The 20,505-nt window shown below is 50.5% G+C and overlaps 1 protein-coding gene across 1 annotated transcript; it reads left to right on the top strand.

Annotated features, from left to right (window-relative positions):
* The first annotated feature begins 618 nt into the window (after nt 1–618).
* SEPTIN3 (septin 3) lies at nt 619–18,612 on the top strand. The gene is made up of 11 exons (XM_046646523.1): nt 619–628; nt 5,063–5,254; nt 8,123–8,251; nt 8,705–8,786; nt 9,940–10,077; nt 11,369–11,486; nt 12,348–12,443; nt 14,107–14,206; nt 15,479–15,530; nt 15,819–15,912; nt 18,104–18,612. The coding sequence occupies exons 1-11, from the start codon at nt 619–621 to the stop codon at nt 18,167–18,169; spliced, it is 1,077 nt and encodes a 358-aa protein (XP_046502479.1). The 3' UTR covers nt 18,170–18,612.
* The last annotated feature ends 1,893 nt before the right edge of the window (nt 18,613–20,505 follow it).

Below are 20,505 nucleotides of genomic sequence, written 5' to 3'. Positions count from 1 at the left end.
CTGAGCCAGCGCAACATCCCAACCAGCGCGTGACTCACGCGCGCGCACCGCCGCCCGCTGCTGCCACCGGTTCCCCTGCGCCCCCCACCCCCGCTCCGTCCCAGCCAAGAGGGTAGGAGGCCGGGAGCGGGATCCAGTGGGAGGGACCAGGACTGGGATGCGAGCGCTTTTCCCCGCCCGGCATCCCGAGCCTGCAGGCACAGCGCCCCCGCGCGCTACACCGGCCACCCGTAGTCAAGACCGGGTGCCCGCTCCCGCGTGCGGACAGGCGGGGAGCGGGTGCGGGCGCGGGCGCGGGCGCAGGCGGGGGAGGGGCCCTCGGCGGGGCCGGCGGGCGCGCGGGTCACGTGGTGCGGGTGGCAGCGGCGGCGGCATCGGTGCGCGCGGGCAGGGGCAGCGCGGCGCCGAGCGAGCCGAGGGAAGTCCCGGGCAGGCGCGGCAGCGCGGGGCGCAGGGGCGGCGCGGCCCGGCCGCGGGCGGGGCGGGTGGGCGGAGAGCGCGGAGGGGCGAGGCCCGGCTGCAGGGGCTGCTCGGCCCAGGAGGAGCCCGCGCCCGGCTCAGCCTTGCAGCCCCGAGCCCTGAGCATCTTCCCGGAGGAACGGAGACAAAGGAGGATTCATGTCCAAAGGTAGGGCCGCCGGCCCGGCCACCGGCCACCGCCGACCGCCGGGAGGAGGCTGCGGCCCGGAAAAGCCCGGCTGGAGGTGCTACCAGGGGGAGGGTTGCTGCGCCGAGGAGCCCACGCGCGGTGACATAGGCAGGGACACACGCACACACGGTGGCACACACTCCAAGATATACATGCCCAGAGAGATGCACGCACGAGCAAGCGGGGAGAAACAGAGACCCACGGACACGCAAGCATGGACCCAGATGCGCACAGAAAGCCCCATGCTGGAGGACACCAAGAAGCACACACATGTACCCCACGCACAGGTATCAGGGCCACCTACAGCCAGACAAGAGACCCGTGCTCTGACACGGAGACCCCTTCCCCCACACAAGACAGGCGCACACCGAGACAGGCACCAGCTGGTGGTCTCCAAGGGAACTCGTTGGCCTCCGGAGGACTGGGATGGGGGAAGGGGGTGTCCCAGGGCCCTTTGCTCCAGAGAATGGGAAAGGACTAAGATATCTTTTGTGATTCTTTTTCTGAGAGCCAGAGCGGGGGCGGGGGGGACGGGAATGGCCTTGGGGGGGGGGGGGGGGGTCTTAAAGGCTGCTGGGGGCGGGGGGCTGGGGAAGATCTCTGGCTTAGGAAGGAGAAGACTCCCCATCCTCCCACCCCCACTAAGCCAAGGAGGCAGGTGCTATTTTGGAAAGGTCCCTCCCTCTGCTGCCACCTTCCCAACTGAGGGGTGGGGTCCCTGGGCCAGACAAAGACAAAGCCATTCATTTGTCTGTAAAAGAAAGCACCGTGGTCCTCCTTGCTTGGCATGGGGATGGAGGGGTCCTGTTTCTGTCGGGGACTCAGCCAGAGCTGAGTCAGGTGGACAATGCCTCTCCCTGGAGCACTGATGGGGCAGGTGGCTTCTGGCTGGGGATGCTGCAGACAGATCGCCTCCTCTCCAGGAGCCCTGGGAGAGCTGGGAGCCTCTAGCCAGGATGGCATACTTGAGCTACATCCTGCTGTGACCCCATCCTGAGCTCTCCCCCACACTTGGGGAGCCCCCCTCCAATCCCTGTTGCAGGGAAGGGAGAAGGTGTCTTTTAACAGAGTCTGACCCCTTAGCTGTGGCCTATACGATTGCCATTTGCTGGCTGGGGATCAGCTGCTATGCAAAGGGCACAGCATCTGAGGGAGGAGAAAGGTAATGGTTCTAAAATGACATCTGCCTTGCTGTGAGGCATTCATTCATTCATTCATTCATTCATTCATTCATTGTTGAGTGCTCCTGTTATGCTAGGTACATTGGGGCTCAGGGATCAATGAGACATGGCGCCTGCCCTGAAGAAGGCTGGAAACTAGCATATGTTCAATGCCAGGTAATTTACGTCTATGCTCTTAGATCACCTTCACAGCAACCCGGCAAGGTAGGTTCTATCCCCATTTTCCTGAGGAGAAAACGGAGGCTCATAGGGGTCACCTAGCCAGCAGTCAAGCCTGGGTCAGCTGCCCATTTGAAGGCAGCGTGGTGGGAGCAGAGGAGCTGTGGGGGCAGAGGATGGAGCTACACAATTCAACTCCAGAGCAGCATTTGTCCTGCGCCCTGGAGGTCTTTGTGTACTTGTCAGGCACCCTCACCAGACAGTGGGCCCTTGGGGGCAAGGACCTTGTTTAGGGTCCAAAAGCGTCCTTGGCATTTAGGGTTTGGCTGGAGTAGGCTCCCATTTGACAGCATATGAAATGGCCTGGATAGGATGAAGTGAATGAATGAATGAATGAATATATATGATGAGTACTAATGTACTCAGGGGGCCGAGGCAGCAAAGGAGAGGGGCATCACATCAGACATGAAAGCAGAGGCTTTCCTGAGGGGTGGTACTTGGGCTGAGCGGTAAAGAAGAGTAGGACTTAGCCAAGGGCTGGAGTGGGTAAAGAGTCTTTCAGCAAAGGCTGGGACAGAGTGACCCACTGCACATTTGAAGGACTTTTGGCTGATGGGTGGCGGTTGTTAGCATGTGACTGGCATGTAATTGGCATGGGGTTAGAAGGGGCAGCTTGCCAGCAGGTGCTCTATACAGTGTGCACATGGGTGCCAGTAGGTGCCTGCTGGAAGAATGAAAGAGATCTGCTCATGTCCTGGACCTGCAGCAGGCCTGCCATGGCTCCTAGAAGTTGCCTGGGAATCTGGTGGGCAGACGGCTTCTTGCAACCAGGGTCTGTCTTTTGGAAATGATCTTTTAGAATGCTGTAGTTGACAGGCAAGGGCTGAGCAGAGCATGGTGAGGACACACATTTTATAAGAATATTTACAAAAACTCCCATGAATAAATAGAAGATTCACTTTCTAGGGCTGTAAAATGGGGTAAGACACCCACCTCCCCCTCATCACCCACCAAATGCACACATAGATGGATCTATCTGACAACACAAGTTGTGGAGACCAAATGGGCTCAGCTGTAGCGGCATGGGGACCATGGAAAGGGCCAGCCGTGTGAGCAGCTGGGCAGGGAAAATGGGGCATTGACTGGCCCCCATTGCAGGTGTGTTGAGTGGGGCCTGGGAGCCACGTGTGGAGAGTGGAGGAGCAGGCCAGGCTGCTGAGAGTCAGCTGCTGTAGGGCTGAGCCAATCTTGCTACCGTCTGGAGCTGCCTGGCTGGCAACAGCTTCCTGGGAAGCAGGAGGGAGCCACGCCAGGCCCTGGGGAGATCCCGAGGCTTTGTCAGATTTGGCTGTGCCTGGGAGTGACAAGGGCAGAACAGTTTCCCATTGGGAGAGAGAGTCTTGCCAGGACCGGTGGAAGGACCAGGCTTTGTCAGATTTGGCTGTGCCTGGGAGTGACAAAGACAGAACAGTTTCCCATTGGGAGAGAGTCTTGCCAGGATCGGTGGAAGGACCAGGTGGTGGGGGTACAAGAACAGACTCCTGGCTGGGTTTGGGGGTGGGAAAGGGAGGCACTCCTGTCCCCTCTCCCTCTTGCCCATCTGCCGCTCCATCAGTCTTCCCTGTAAGCCTGAGACTCTGCAGGGCGGTAACCATGAACCATAGGATTCTAGAATTGCTGAGCTGGAAGGGTCCTCAAGAGAGCATGGAGTCCAATAACTATGCTGTGTAATTAGCATCTGGGGCACCTCCCTCTCGCAAGTGCTTTCATATGCATGGCTTCATTTCCCCTCCTGACAAACCAGTGGACTTGAAAGGGGCAGAGACAAGAGGGTGTGGAACTGTGAGGCACTGTGCTGGGTGCTGCTAGGCATTGTACCTCATGCAATGCTCGTCACAGCCTTAATCACCATCCTAACGGTTTTACAGATGAAGAGGCAGGCTCAGAGGGGAGGTGGTTCGCCCAAGTCCACAAAGCTGGCAAGAAGTGGAGCCAGGCTCTTTCCACTTCACCACACACACCCATTTTATGGATGGAGAAATGGAGTTGCTCTATCCGGAAACTCATCCTGGTGGGCAGTGGCCTGATGAGGAACCACACAGGTTTCTCTTGTGTGTGAACATACCCATGATCTCCCAGACCTAGAGGGACGTTTGCCTTTCCTTCAGCCTCTCCTTTCTTCTGCCATCCACCATCCCAAGATACACTATGTCATCTTAGGCAAGTGACTGCTGCCATCTGGGCCTTATCCCCTCTCTCCTGGTCAAAAGGGGAGACTTATTCCTCCCATAGATTTAAAACTATGGCTAGGAGGGTGTCTGGGGCTCCTCAGAGCACAGGCACCCCTACTTTGCAGCAGTGCTCATGGAACAGAGGGGACATTGAGGCTGGGAGACAGGAGTGGTGCTCACGCTGCAGAGAGGGGATAACCCTATTTTCTTCTAAAAGACAAAGCAACTGAGGGAAGTGGCAAACAGTCAATAGATGTTAGGTCCACTATCCTAAAAGGTCTTTTCTCTTTATTTGGGGGGCAGGACTAAGGTTGGAATAACCCCAGACATCTCTTAGACCAGTAGTTCTCTACTGGGGCAGTGTTGCCCCTAGGTGACATTTGGCACTGTCTGGAGATATTTTTGTTTGTCACAACGAGGAGGCTACTACTGGCATCTACTAGAGGCCAGGGGTGCCACTAAACATTCTGCGGTGCACAGGTGAGCCCCCACGATAATTATCCAACCCAAAATGGTCAATAGTGTCAAGGTGGAGAAACCCCTGGATCAGATGCACAGATATGGTGCTTTGGAGCAGTGAGGTGCATTTGAAGTGCCCCAGCAACTGGAGAATCTGGGCACTGGTCCACATTGTGCATCTGACTTGCTTTGTGTTCTTAGGCAAGTCCTTTCCTCTCTAGGCCTCAGTCTCTTCATCTGTGAAATGAGGGACCTGTACTGGATTTCATCTAAGGTCCCTTCCAGTCCCAACTCTGTATGATTATGTATCAAGAGAATAATAGTGTGGCTTGCATGTGACCTCTGCTTTCTTCCAGCCCATTCCTCCCATCTTGGCTTTTCAGGGCTCCCAGAGACCAGGACGGACGCAGCCATGTCAGAGCTGGTGCCTGAGCCCAGGCCTAAGCCAGCAGTGCCCATGAAGCCCGTAAGCATCAACTCCAACCTGCTGGGCTACATCGGCATCGACACCATCATTGAGCAGATGCGCAAGAAGACCATGAAGACTGGTTTCGACTTCAACATCATGGTCGTCGGTATGGAAGGCCGGGGGTGGTCACCGGAGGCCCTGGCGGTGGGCAGCACTGAGGATCCCATTTCTTTCCCTGGGATGGCCTCAGCCCTGGCTTCTCTAGGATGAGCTCTTCCCAGGGAAGATTTCATTGTGTTGATCACAAAGGCCTGAACTTCTCCCCTCAAGGCTAGCTGATCCAGGGATGGGAGCTTTGGGTGGATGGTCATCCTGACCCCATCACCAGCTGGGTGTACACAGGAAGCCTCTAAGCCCTGCTCAGCCTGCTTTCAGGTGTGTAGCATGGGGGAGTCATCAATGTCCTTTCCCACCTCCAAGAGCTAGGTGGCTTCAGGATCACAGCTTGAATATCAGATGAAGGATGGTCTTACTTCTGAGCTTTTGTAGCGCTTTAAAGCTTAGAGAGCATTTCCAGGATATGGATTGGTCACTAAGTAGTGTCACTGGGTCACAGAATGTAAGAGCCAGAAAGGAGCTTTGCCCAATCTCAATGAGATATTTACTCAGTTGCTGAAACAGAGATCTGGGCGTCATCCTTCTTTCTTTCTCCTTTATCCCCCAATCCAGTCATCAAGTCCTGTCCATTTTACCTTGTAAGTATCTCTCAAGTCTGTCCATTCTCTTCATTTCCACTGCTACCACCGTAGACTGAGCCAGGTCTCTCACCTGGATTGCCATGGCCACCTGACCCAGTGCTGCTCAAAGATAAGGAGCTGGGCCAGAGTGTAAATCATCTGGAAAGTCTTGCTATAAAAAACATCATCTGAACCAAACAGTGTGCTTGGTGGCATAGTTGATTTACTTTCTGGTGCAAACTTCTTATCTCAAGAACCAGTAGCTGATGGTTCATGGACCTCACAGCTGGGCCATGGGCCACAGTTTGAGTGGCACTGACCCTCCTGGTTCTCTCTCTCCTTTTCCTTTCAATCCATTGTCCATCAGTGACCAAATAATTCTTCTAACCTGCAAAACTCATCAAATCACCCATCCTCCTTAAAATCCTTCAATAAGTTTAAGGGTTTAAACTCCTAGTCTGGCCTACCTCTCCATGCATCTCCTACCACTTCCCATGTAGCATTGTACTTCACACTTATAAGGAACAGTTCTTCTGGATTTGCCATTCTCTTTCCTACCCCAGGGGTAGGAAAGAGCATATGCTGTTTCCTCTATCTAGAACTCCCATCCAGCTTCTCATGGGTCATTTGAAGTCCTTCTTCAGGTTTCAGCTTATTATTGCTTCTTCCTAGAACTCCTCCTTGATCCCAGAGAGACTGGATTAGATTCCCTTCATTACACTGTTATAATACTGTTATCTCTTTCATAGTGGTTATTATAACATATCGTAATCGCTTATGTTTTGGTCTGCCTCACACTAAATGGCTCCTTGAGGATGAGGATGTCTTGCTGCCCCCACTACCTCCAATTCTAACACAGCACTTGGCACTCAAGAATAGTTAATGAAAAATGACCTTAGAAAACATCTAGACCAAGAATGGCAAGCATAAGACATGTGGGCCACTTCTCTCCCCAGCAGCACCCGTGGCAGACATCACTGATCCATCATGGCACACATTCAGTACTGAGCCCATTTGTAACCTTTTTAACATATTGGTCTGGGTGGCTACTACCAGTTGATAAGTTAGAATGAGAAATGCACCTTATTTGTCCTCCCTGATCTCATCCAGTTTCCTCCTTCCCTGCCATCTTATCAGTAAAGAACCTAACGCCCAGAGGGGCAAACACAGCTGGTCCTAAGGCCTTCAGAGAAACAGCACAGTTGGGTCTGGAACCTTAGGCTCCTGTCCCCAAGCCTGGTCCTTTTCTTAATACACCTCAGGAATGCTCTAGACCAGTGCTTCATGGTCTTTACTGTCCGTATGATTCGTCTGGAAGTCCTGTTAAAAATGCAGATTCTCAGTCATGGGGCTGGGGTGGGGCCTGGGAGCCTGCATTTCCTGCAAGTGATGTTGATGCCACTCATCAGTTGCAAGGCTCTCCCGTGTGATTTTTGTGTTCAGTAAAGTTTGAGAAGCACTGCTCAGATCAGTGGTCTTCAAACACTTTTTAGCTGTGGAACTCCTCTGTGGAATGAAATCTTCTGCAGAACTGCATGTGTAAAACAGGTCAAAAGGGAGGCATCGTGAAGGAAGTGGAGGTGAGGGGCTGGCCCTGCCTGCTCAGCTTCTTCCTCCTCCTCTCACAGTACCCCCTCAGGCATTTATCTCTGCAGGACACTAACCGCTACACTAGAATAAAGAGTGGATATGGAGCCGAGAGCTTCCTTGGGTTCAAGTCCCTAGTCATGTGTTATTTACCTATGTGACCTTGCACATATTTTATGTTGGACGGGGATTATTCTCTCTAGGACCACCTCACCTGGGGATAAAGATAGGTCTGCCATGGGATTTGCAGGACTGATATCAAGGCAAATTTTGCTAACAGATGTGAAAGTGCATATGCACTATGAGGTTGTATCAGAATGCAAAGTAATTGTTATTACTTTTAGTATTATTAAAGACCAAAAACTTAAGTCAAGCAAAAATAGGACAAAAATCTGCTATGCTAGACAAATGCAGAGGTTGTCTGCTTTCTCAATGGTCCTGAGGCTCCAGGAAGGAGAGAATGTGAAATCCAACTGACATTTCCCCAAGTCCTTCTCCGTGATCAGTCATGGAGGGAAGCAGGAAGCAGAAAACCATTGCCACCTTCCTGCTCTCCCAGTTCAGCCCCTCCTCCCCACTGTGAGCCCTCAAACAAGGGATTAGCCTCGATCACAGCCCTAGAATTCTGTAAGCTCAGGGGAGAAATATTAGGCTCAGGAGGTGGACATGGGGTCTCTCTGCCTTCTCCTCTTCCTCTTGCCTTTCTGTAGGCCAGAGTGGGCTGGGCAAGTCAACACTGGTCAACACGCTCTTTAAATCCCAAGTGAGCCGCAAGGCCTCCAGCTGGAACCGGGAGGAGAAGATTCCCAAGACAGTGGAGATCAAAGCTATCGGGCACGGTGAGGACCAGGCAGGGACCCCTATGGGCATTGTGCAGAGGGGCCTCTGCCAGAAAGGGGAAAGAATGGGACTTATTGGGGAATGAGACAAATGACAGGCAAGTTCAAGACAGAACAGAATGAAGCCCTAAACTCTATACAGCCACGTCCTTAGAGAAAGTTAGTGCAAGTTGAGAAAAGGGAGGGAGGGGAGTTAGAAAGGAAGGAGTGGGGCTTGAACCCGATGGTAAAGCATAGGTGGGATTTACACGGGCAGAAAGCAGGGTGGGTGTTCCAGGTGTGGGCAACAGCATGAACAAAGGTATTGAAGTGGGGAAGACCCTGAACTTGACTTTTCCAATAATTGGTCCTGAAGAAGGAAGGAACCTAGGTCTCCCTGGGTGGTGGGTGGCAGGGTACCTGGCATGAGCTGCAAGAGTGACCTCCCTGGTGCCTTTTCTGTTCATCCCCCAGTGATAGAGGAAGGCGGTGTCAAAATGAAGCTGACCGTCATCGACACTCCGGGCTTTGGAGACCAGATCAACAATGAAAACTGGTATATGTCTGCCTGTGAGATTTCTGCCCTAAAGACTCTGCCAGGAAGATACCAAATGCGGTGCAGATTCATTCACACTGAGGACCACCTGCGCCCTCCATCCTGAGGGGTTAGGCGGGAAGATTTGCTAAAGGATGGGAGAGGGGGTTTGTAAGGAGACAAGGGAAGAGGCCCAGTGGGGCCAGGTGTCCGGATGGAGGGGACAGTGCGGAGGGAATTTCAACCAAGGGATTGCGTAGAGGTGGCAGCAGATCTGTCACAGTTGGCAGAAGGGCAGGGCAGACAGAACCAGGGGAACTGGGTTGTGAATCCAGGCTGACCTGAAGGCTGTGGCAGAGAGCTTGGCCTGTGGCCCAGATGTCATAACCCTGGACAAAGAGAGCAGGAGTGAAAAACAGGAGTGAGGGGAGTCTCCATGAGGAGAGAGCTTCTGGGAATCCACAGAGCGAAGCTGCAGTCAGCATCTAGCCAAGAAGGCGGTGAATAAGCTGCTCAGAATGAGATGGAAGGTTCCAGGCAGAAGTTTGCTCCCAGATAGAGATGGAGACTTGTATCTCTGTGCGCCACAGACAGGCAGGGCTACCAAACAACTCAACTTAGAACAATCTTAGAAAAGTGACTGGTTGCCCTCTTCTCTGGTTATATGCATCCCCCTTGATAGAGGAAGGTAATAACAATGACAGTAGTCGTGATAATAATGAATTGTTGCCGTGACTGAGGCTTTCCTATCTGCCATTGCTATAAGTACATTTGTTCTTTCTAATCCTTACATGAATCCCTCCAAGCTCCTATGGTTAGTCCCATTTTACTTATGAGAAAACAGTCTCAGAGAGGGGCAGAGACTTCCCCAGAGCCTCCCAGCTAATAAGTAATGGAGGTGGCAAAAGTGTGTGTTGCTTTCTGGCATGGGGTGAGGCTCTGCAGGTTCCTATAGCCCAGTCAGAGGGCCAGTTCCCCCGGGGATCTCTAGCCTTGCTTGCAAGGAAAGTCATCCATGGGGGCAGAGGGAGAATGGTCAGCAAATACTCTAGACCCACCAGAGGAGGTAGGAAATGAGAAGGATGTGAGGGGACTGTTACTTGACCATGCCTAAGATGAGCTCCCAGGGCCCTGTCCTTCTGGGACATCCATCTGCTTTCTTCCCACCCCCCAGCTGGGAACCCATTGAGAAGTACATCAATGAACAGTATGAGAAGTTCCTGAAGGAGGAGGTGAACATTGCGAGGAAGAAACGCATTCCTGACACTCGTGTCCACTGCTGCCTCTACTTCATCTCCCCCACAGGACACTCGTATGTACCAGTCCCACCCTCATTGCTGGGCCTACCTCTGGTTTGCATCATCTGTGCCCATTCTATAGTGGATAATCAATACCTGGTCTCTGCTGGGGAGGGCCAGGTGGGCCCCAATATAGTCACGGCCCTGGGACCTTGGGACTCCCCAGACTTTCCCCAAGAAAGGCTGGTTTTCTTGCTAGGAGAGTAAAACTGCCAACATCAGCCCCTGTGCTGCCCACTGGTGTTCCAGCACCATAGCTTGACTGTGCCAGCAGCGAGAAGTTGGTGTATGTGAGCAGAGGGCTCCTCGTTTATTCAATAGATACCTGCTTTGCACAAGGCTGGGGTAGGGGGGCAGCAGAAGGGTGAAATGGGGAGGGTCATGGCTACTCGATTGGCTAGTGTTTGGGGTGGGTGTTGGACCCAGCTGTGGGCATTTGGAAGGTGGAGCCAGGTATCTAGAGATGAAGGTTGGCCACAAGTGGGCATGGTGGGAACTCTGGTTGTGAGTAGCAAGTGGGGCTGTGTGGTAGGGAGCACCAGCAGAGGATGGAGAGATGCAAGTGGGGGAGCAGGCAACCTTCCTGTTGGGGGAGGTCTTATAATTTATTACTAAGCTCAGCCGCTGGGCCAGAGTTCAGTTCCTGAGAGGATGGCATAAACTTTGGAGGAATCAGGTACTCAGCAGGTATTGAAGGTGGGGCCCAGGAACTCAATAAAAAGGCTAGCTTTATCCCTCCCTAGAACCTGGACCCAAGGTCAGAGCAAGGCATCAGGCAGCCTGACTTAATGAGTCCCCTGGACTTTGAACCAGAGCCAGACTGGGGCCTGGAGCCCTGGGGGAGCTGGGCCCTCAGATGGAGAAGGGGCAAGGCCCCCAGCTGGACACCTGCAGGAGTAACTGGGGGCTGGGAGGAGGCCCATCAAGAAGTGCTGTCCTGTAGGCTGAATAAGACACACACAAGTAACCACGACACAAGGACATATGGGTGGGAATGACAGTCCAGAGCCATTCCCAGGAGAAAGAAATCCCTAAGTCAGAAAAGATGTTGTGAAGCAGTGGTTTGAGTTGGGCTTAAAAGGGGGCAGGATTTGAAGAGAAAGGGAGATGGGGGACCATGTGTGGGCAGACTTGGGGCCTGGTCTATAGATGGTGGGTGTGTTTCAGAGGAGAGGGAGCAGCTTCTTGGCTTCGGCCAGGTCCCCAGCCCAGTCCTCCTGTCCCAAGGGTGGCCCTGGAGTGGTGGCAGTGGCTGAGTCGGGGAGGGCAAGGTAGCTCTGATGCCCTGACTTCTCTGGGCCCCAGCTTGCGACCTCTCGATCTGGAGTTCATGAAACACCTCAGCAAAGTTGTGAACATCATCCCTGTCATTGCTAAGGCTGACACCATGACCCTGGAGGAGAAGTCTGAATTCAAGCAAAGGGTGAGAAGGCCCCCTCCTTCTTTTCCTCTGCCCATCCCTCCTTCCCCTCCTCCGGTCCAAGCCATCTCCTATCCTCCATTATTGTATCCCTCACCCTCCCCTCCCTTCCCACTCAGCTCCTGCTTAACTGTTAAAGAGGCTGGGCTGGTGGTGTCTGGGGACCATGAGGAAGGGAAGTTAGTACAGCCTCAGGCTGCCTTCTTTCCACCCTCTGCACTTACCTGCGAAGACCACTGAATACGTAAATCACCATGAACGTGAGAAACCACTCCTCAACGTTAGGTTGAAGGACTAGACTAATTAATCAAACCCACTAGTCCTTATTGGTATCATCTATAAGCTCTGCCCTGTGCTGGATGCATGGGGGATGGGGATGGGGGGATGCGAGAGAAGTATAAAGACAGTTGCTGCCTTCAAGAAACTTACAATCAAGTAGACCACTGAAGAGGTCCTGGATGGCTTCTTGGAGGAGGTGAGACTTAAATCAAGTTTTGAAAGAGGGCAGACAGAGAGGCTTGGGGTCAGGGGACTCAGCTCGCTTCCCTGCAAACAGGACTGTGACATGCAGCAGCATGAGCACTGTCCATGTAGAATTCGTGCTGTTTGTCTAAATCCTAATCTTACGAACCCTGAGATGAGGAACCTGCACCCCCACTCTATCTCAAGCTGGGCTGTGGTAATGGTGTGACTGGGGCTTGCTTTTATTCAGCATGTTCTTGCTGCCCAGGGCCTCAGAGTTCAGAGATGACTGGGGATTATCAAAGGCTGCATTCATCCCTCTGACTTCAGTGCATGTGCACACACACCCCCCCTCCCATTATCTTGACACTTGGCTACCTTGCTTTTCCTCCCTGCCCCTAGGTCCGCAAGGAGCTTGAAGTAAATGGCATTGAATTCTACCCCCAGAAGGAATTTGATGAGGATTTGGAGGACAAAACAGAGAATGACAAAATCCGGGTAGGTGCCTGGGGCTCTTGTTATCACGCAGATGCCCCCTTGGTCCCCTGGGATGTGTATCGTGTACTGCTTCTCTTTCCAACCACTTTTCCCCTTCTGTACTCCCTGCCTCACTTGCCTGATCCAGACCAGAAGTGATGGGAGAGGATGAGGACTAGGTGCCCTGGCCAGCACTCTGAACCCTGCACCCAGAAAGCCAATGCTGCCATCTACCCCCAGACCACACAAAAGCCTCTTCTTCCCCCACAGGGCCAAGCAGAACCAGAGTATGGGGGGTAATGGAAGGGCACAGGCAGGAAAAGTGTCAGGCTGGGGTCTGAGGCATCTATGCTGTAGTCAGAACTCTGCCTCAGTTTCCCCCTTTATGAAATTCAGAAGTCAGACTAGGTGAGTAGCTTATAGGCTTTTTTTTTTCCTCAGAAGAACCTTTTTTAAAAAATTAAATGTCAGACAGAACTCTAGTATCTAAAACACAAAAACAGAGCTGCTTTGGCTAAGTGACACAGGGCCCAGAGCCCTGCCTTCTCAGCAGCCCCTGTGATATCTCCTGGGAATCTCAAGGCTTGTAAACCATTGATTGGCCTATGTGATGTCTAAGATCTCTCGCAGTTCTCAACTTCTACAATTCTGGGATTCTCCATCAGAATCCTGAGCTCTAGGCTGGGCTTTGCTACTGACCGCTGCAACCTGGGGCTAGTCACTCACTCACTTTGCTCTTGAGTCTCCTCCTCCTTACGTGTGGTCATCTAGTGGGAGCCCCTTATCTGATGTGGTTGAGACAGGTAGTTGGTCAGTTAATTGAAAAAAATCAATTGAAGTGAAGAAATCATTAAAAATATGATGCATACAAATCTTAAATGTTTTAAAATAAATATTCATGAAATTCTTAAGTTAAAATAACAAAACATATATCACATTCATTAAACGTTATTTTCACATAGAGGCAAGCCCTCTTCTTTGAGGATAATTCCACTTTTAATGCAAAAGCAACTCACCTTTATCAAGTCTTTCTGAAACATTCAACTTCATTTGCAGAGAAACAACTCTCCACACTCATATATCCTTAGCTTATATAGTAGTTAATTTGTCCAATTACAATAACAAGTACACATCAGGCAAATAGATTTGGGGACAAACAGCAGGCTCTTGGTGAACATACGGCCCACCTGGTGGAGCAGAGGAGCCTATGGACATCGGACAGTGGCCTTCGAGCTCTGAGAGGTCAGCGGATGCAGGTAGCAGGTGTGATGGGAGACAGTGTAAAGCATCAGTACTTTGGCTGTCACCTGGGTGGGTATCACTTAAGAGAGGTCTGTCTATCTTAGCTAGCTCACAGAGTTGTTCCACATCAAACCAAACCTGTGTTAGAGAGCTGTGAAAGGTATGAAGCATTCTACAGTTGAAGGAAAGCTGACTTACTGAGGTTAACCAGCTGGGCAGGGGTACAATCAGGGTTGGACCCAGGACTTCGGACTTCCAGTCCAGTGCTCTTTTTAAGAGACAAGAGCCTTGCCATTACCATCAATGGGATCAGTGAATGAGCATCAGAAGGGTGCAGTTCAAGGCTAGGAGCCTAGGACCGTATGCCATTATGCTCTGGAGGCCCAGATTGCAAGAGGATGATGTGCACACGTGTCTCCCTTGTCTTTCTGCCCCCCTCCAGCAGGAGAGCATGCCTTTCGCTGTGGTGGGAAGTGACAAGGAGTACCAAGTGAATGGCAAACGAGTCCTTGGCAGAAAAACTCCCTGGGGGATCATTGAAGGTAATTCAATGCATCTTCTTGAAGAACTGGCTGCTGGTCAATTATGCTCACTTATTAAGCATGTATAGGTCAAGGCACTGTCCTAGGTTGTAAGAATCAAAATGAATGCCAGCCAGACCCTGCCGTAAGGAGCTTACTGTCTAATGGAGAAGATGAGACTTACAGGTAGGAAGCAATAAAAGACCGATTTAGCACCTGCCTGGGAGGCACTGACTCACATGTCAAAGGAGTTCAGAACATGGAGAGATTAATAAGGACTGGAAAAACCAGAGAAAGGTTTTCACATGAAAGGGGATGTGATCTGACTAACTGCAGAAGGGTTGTTCAGATGTTGCCTTTTTTGTTTTAGTATGAGTGGATGTGACCTTGGGAAGGTCATAAGGATTCTGCAAGTTTTCAAAGAATTGCTTCAATGAGCTCATTAATACGCTCACCCTCCGAGGGAGCAGGCTAGCTGTGACTGTTGTCAGAACATCGGCGCTGGGGCACTTGAGTCTCAGGCAGGTTAAGTATCTTGCGCAAGATCACATGACTTGTTAGTGGTGAAACTTGAATTTCAGACCCAGATATTTTTATTCCAAAACCAAGTTCATCCCATTGTATCACATTTGTCACATTTATCACATGTCGTCTCTCATTTTCCTGTGACCCTTTGTTGGGATTTTTTTAAAATAGCATTTTCTCATCGTCTGCCTTGAATTGGAATTATTTATGAGAATGTCTGTCCTACCCATTGGATTGTGAGACTAGAGAGTTCTTGTCTTAATCCTCTTCTGCTCCTACAGTCATTGGCAAGTGATATGCAAATAGTAGGCACTCAATCTGTGCTGAGTTAGATTTATCATGTAGTACGTGACCTTTTTAAGATGGTTTGATTGTCATTTTCTATGTTTGTTATTGTCTTCCAATCAGATTATAAGCTCCTTAAAGATAGGAATTGTGTTTTAGGCCTTGGGCAAGTTTCTTAGTGTATTAGTTTCTCTGTTTCTCTGTGTATTAGGTTCCTTTTCTATAAAATGGGAAATATAATAGTCCTATTAGCTATTATTCCACAGAGTCTAGAATGGTATTATGCCATTGTAGCTGCTTAATAAATATTTGTCCAATGAATAAAATCCTATGCACTGAAGTGCCCAGATGAGCAAACCTCTAGAGGTGTCACAGCAACCAGTCTGTGGCTCTCTCCTAAACGCCTGCATGACCTGAACAGATGTTCGCCTGCTGGGCGTTGCTGTGTTAGTGAAATGGCTACCTGTTTTGTTTTGTTCACAGTGGAAAACCTCAACCACTGTGAGTTTGCCCTGCTTCGAGACTTTGTCATCAGGTAAGATGCACTCCTCCCTCAGATGGCAGGTTTAATTATTTGAGGTCAGGAGGCTGTTAGTTTAGATCCACTTCCTCAGTCTCCAGGTCTCTCTGATAGAACTTTCTGCCCCAGTTCCAGCTCCCATCATGAAGCAAAAGGGGCTGAGAAGTATCATGGGATCTCTAGAGTGGGTCCCAGTGATTGGGTCCAGGCCATGGGAGCGATGTACTAACCTCAGATGTGGTCACCTCTTCCTCCCCCGAACCCTAATCGCATCCCTCTCTCTTCTCACCCTGTGTCCTTCAGGACCCACCTCCAGGACCTCAAGGAAGTGACACATAACATCCACTATGAGACGTACAGGGCCAAGCGGCTCAATGACAACGGAGGCCTCCCTCCGGTGAGCGTGGACACAGAGGAAAGCCACGACAGTAACCCATGATGACCCTTTCTCTGTATCATCACACATACCCACTTCTCCGCACACACACATCCCAAATACCACCACCAACCACCTTCTTCCTTTCTACTCTGTCCCACAGGCCTGTCTGGTATTTGTGGAGCATCTTGTCTACAGTGTGTGTGTGTGTGTGTGTGTGTGTGTGTGTGAGAGAGAGAGAGAGAGAGGGAGAGAGTGTACCTCTGTGTGTGTGTGCGCAGGGCTGAGGTATTTTCAGTGCCCTCCCTGGAAAGTCCCTTGTAAGTTTGGTTCCTCCATGGCTGTCCATTATCTGTCTCCTTTCCTTGTGTCCCAGAACAAAGCCGTGTGCCTCACTCAAGAGGTCTGGGGGAGGTTTCATTTAAAAATGATGGGAGCAGGTGAGCCCCAGGTAACTCTTTCTTTTCTCTGAACCCGCCCACAGCCTGGGACTGTGGAGATGCTCCAAGGACAGGCTGCGGAGCTAGACTTGGGATGGGGGTGAGGAGGTTGGGGCTTAACCCTCCCTGTCAGCCCGGGGTGGTCTGGGGTGAGGCTGGGACTTCCTGGGAAAAGGAAGGTCAGGGAAGAGCAGAGCAGTAGGCCGGAGCTGGGCTCCTGCAGAAAGAACTAGTGTGTGGAAGTGGAGAAGAGAGCTCCACCCTTCAGTCTGTGTTGCCTTCACTGTCCAAAAGCTACCACCTGTCGCTGTCACAGACTGCTGCCTTCCACATTCACTTCGCCTCACTTGCCTCTGCTCCCACTTTCTTTCTTTTCCCCTTCCCCTCCTTTCTTCATCCTGCCCATGTCTGGACTTCCTTCACTTCCTTGTAGACTAATCCACTTTAGCTACGTTTCTCTATGTAGGATTGATGCCCAGTCTACTTCCACAAATGACTTAGGCCACCTTAAAATAAAATCACAGCTGAAAGCATAGGACAGTGCAAACTGAGATTGTGAGACTACAGGAGGATAGAGAGGAATGGGCAGGAAAGTTCCTTCTGTCGATCACTGAAATTGGCCCTGAGCTTGTGGGCAGCCCAGGCAAAGGAGGAAACACTGCGAGGTATGTGGTTCCCAGTGTTCAGTTAAGGCAGCACGCTTGCTGGTCAAGTGAGACAACCCTCTTTTTAGGCATTAAGTTCTAGAAGAACTGAGTCTAAAGAAGTATCAAGAACTATATACAGTATTTATCTTTCTTGGTGGTTTGGCTTCAGAGACAAATTTTAAATGACACCTCCCTTTTCTCCATCAGGATTCTTCCTCCTTAAAGCTGGCTTCTCTGTTGCTCCCTTCTTCTCATCCATACTTGACCCCCTCTTTCCTTCCATTCTGTTCTCTCTCACTCTTGTGCTGAAGCTAACTACATTTTTGTCTGTCTGTCTGTCTCTGCTTTTCCCCAATTCCTCCTCCTGACTCCTGTAGACATTCCCAACGACACCCACAATCAAACATTTAGACTCTTCTTGCCTTTCCCTTCAGCCCTGTATTTATTAATGCATATATATCCCCTGTTTATTTTACAAAGGTTACTCTTTCTCTTCTAGTTTGTAAAGTGGCTGAAATCTGGGGCTGGAGAAACAATTTGCTCTTAGGCAAGGGAAAACACCAAGTGATAACAGTTTACAATAACCTCATACAACCTCCTGTCCTATCTCCTGGTCCAACCTTAGGTGTTTTAATGGTCCTCTACAAATCCCAGCATTTATAGTCCCTTATCACTCAGGTGCTAGGAAAACACTAGACTGAAGACCAAGATTCACTAGACCAGGAGAAAGAGGTGAGTGATCAGATTGCCAGTGACCCCAAACCTATGGTCTCAGTCTTTCCTGGAAGCTCTTTACCAAGTTCCTCCTGCCTCCCCCACAAAGTTATTCCAGGGTAGGCACCTGTCAGCGCAGAACAGCAGCGGGGTTAGAGCCCAGAGGTTGCTACCTTTCTGCAGGATCCCTTGGCTTATACAGGGAGCAGTCCTGTATGGAGGCATGGGACTGGACACCTAGGACTAGTGGGGAAGGTCTCGGGTGGGGGTGGTGGGCGTTGGAGAGGCTGAGTAGGAGAATGATGCTGGGCGCCCCTAAGCCATGATCTCAGCCTCCCTGGAGAAGCTGTTTTATATGTCTGCTGCCAGCTGCTGGTCTCCACACCTCAACCGTTCTCCACCCCCCTGCAGGGAGAAGGCCTCCTGGGCACTGTCCTTCCACCTGTGCCAGCCACCCCCTGCCCCACTGCTGAATGAAGGCCATTTCAAGCGCTGCTTCTCCCTCCATTCCTCTCAGCTGTATTGCTGCGGGGCCATGCCTTTTTTAGTGCTGTGCTTGTTCAGCCCATCCCCTCAGCCCCTCTGAGCCCTCAGTAGGTGGGAGGGGCCAGCTGCCTCTTTAGGACAGTTACTTCCTCCATTTATCCAAACCACCCCTCTTCTCCCAGTGGAAGGGAGTTCTTGCCAGCACTGCCCTCCTCCATCGTCTGTGTCAGCCGGTCCCAGCCCATCTGTAGGGTGAAAGAACTCATCAAGAGCTTCTTCTGCCCTTGCAAACCCATACCAGCTACGTGTAGCCATCTCCAAGGGAAATGGCATTGCTCCCTATCCATTCATCTGCATGAGCTCCTCTTGGCTTTCTTAAAGGGTCAAGAAAGCAACTTTTCTGCTTGTCAGATTTGTGGACGTCAGCTGTGTGAGCCCCGATGTGGGACAAAGGTGTCTCCTTCATTGCTTACAGCTTATCTGTAAGGATGGGTCACTACAGATGTGGGGGAGCAAGGGCTAGGATCCATTTTTAAAAATCACCACTTGTGGCTGGCCCAGAGTGCGGTTTCACACCCTCCCCACGCCATAATGCAGCCACTTAGGAAGAGTGGTTTTCCTGAAGACACATTTCTGGAGTTAACTTTCTTATCCTCAAACTTAAAAAAAGAACCAAACACAGACAAAAAAAACTCCAGAAATCCATGAGATGTGAACTCTAGGAAGAAAAACATCCTTCTGTCCACTTAGCAATAAGAGGGATCTCTTCCCACCTACCCTGACTATTCCTACCCCCCACCTCCACCCTGTGAATGTGAGTAATGAATTTACCTGGCCACAGTTGGTCACTGTAGGCTAGTGGAAAATACCCAATGGAGGGCAAAGCCCCCATCAGATGCATGAATGTTTGCGAATGTCGGCTGCCACTGCCCCACACACTGTGTCTTTATGGAATCCCCTCCCTGCCCACCCACTCCCCATCTCCACCTGGACACAACTTGCTCAAAGGCTGGTGACTTGTGGGCCATTCATCTACAAGTCCTGATGGAGCAAGAGGCCCAAGCCTAGGGGATGCAAGAACGACCCATTTCTTAAATGTTACCAGTCCCAGCCAACCTTTTGGTGACATTATGGTTAAATTTCCCAGTTGAAAACAAGCCAACACTCAAACTGGTTGTGTAAATGTTGCTAGACTTTATGTGTTGTACAACTAAACATTGCTGTTTGAACAATAACTGTCTGGCCTGTGTCTTATTTGCACTCCTCATTCTTTGGCCAAATCAGCTATTACATCATCTCACCCATGTGTAGAGGATGAGACAGGGACCATCTTGGTAAGAAGTAGCCACAGAAATTAGACATGGAAAACATTTAGTGAGGTCAGCTTGTCCTCAGTTGGCATGAAGTTGGACCCCAGTTATTATTCCCTGGGCTTTTGTATCCAGAATGAGTGATGGAGCTCACACTTGACCCTGAGGGATGCAGTGCTCTGGGTAGCCTGTCTCTTTCAAGGAAAACAATGTTTATTTTTCGTAGCTTTTCCTCTTCTTTCCAGAAGGCATAAAAACCAAGTCTATGAAAGCAGTGGACCCATCTTGCCTAGAGATCTGCCTATTTTACAGTGAATAAGAGTTAAGAATTTAAACTTAATGCATTCATTTCTCTCTTGTCTTTTTTGAACTTAAAGCAATCCTTCCTCTCCTTGAGGTTCCTGCTCTCTTCTGTAGCTAGCAAATAACACACCTCTCACTTGTACATTATTTCTCTGAATTTGAATGTGATGACCATATATGCAATTGTGTTTGGGACCTCAATATTCTGTAGGGTGATTCATCTCACTCAATAGGTGAATAGTGGGGGTTCAAGGCTGGAGCAAGGTAAGTCAGGAGGTTCTTGGAGTCATTCAAATAAAATGATGAGGGCCTGAACTAGAGTGGAAATGCCACACCACGATGGAGAGAAGTGAGAAGATTTGAGCGATAGAGCAGTTTTGTGAACTTAAAATGTCACAGCTGAGAGAAACCTAAGAGTTCTTCTAGTCCAATGCCTTCATACAGATAGGGAAACTGAATCCCAGAGAGGATAACTGTCTTGTCCAAAGTTGCACACTTAGTAACCAATGCAAGATGGGGACCAGATCTCAGTGCTCCTTCCTCTGCTTCACACCATTCCTATTGCATTTCATTTATTCTATAGTCTTGTACTTATATATATATGTTTCTGAAATCAGAATACAGCTTACAACTGATGACATGCCAGTTTATTTGCCAACTTTTCTTCTTAGTGGTACAGTTAAAAATGGTGCATCTTATAACTGACAGCATCTC

This window comes from Equus quagga, chromosome 19 (genome assembly GCF_021613505.1).
Source record: "Equus quagga isolate Etosha38 chromosome 19, UCLA_HA_Equagga_1.0, whole genome shotgun sequence".
Lineage (NCBI taxonomy): Eukaryota > Metazoa > Chordata > Mammalia > Perissodactyla > Equidae > Equus > Equus quagga.
This window is presented reverse-complemented; position numbering and strand designations above follow the sequence as displayed.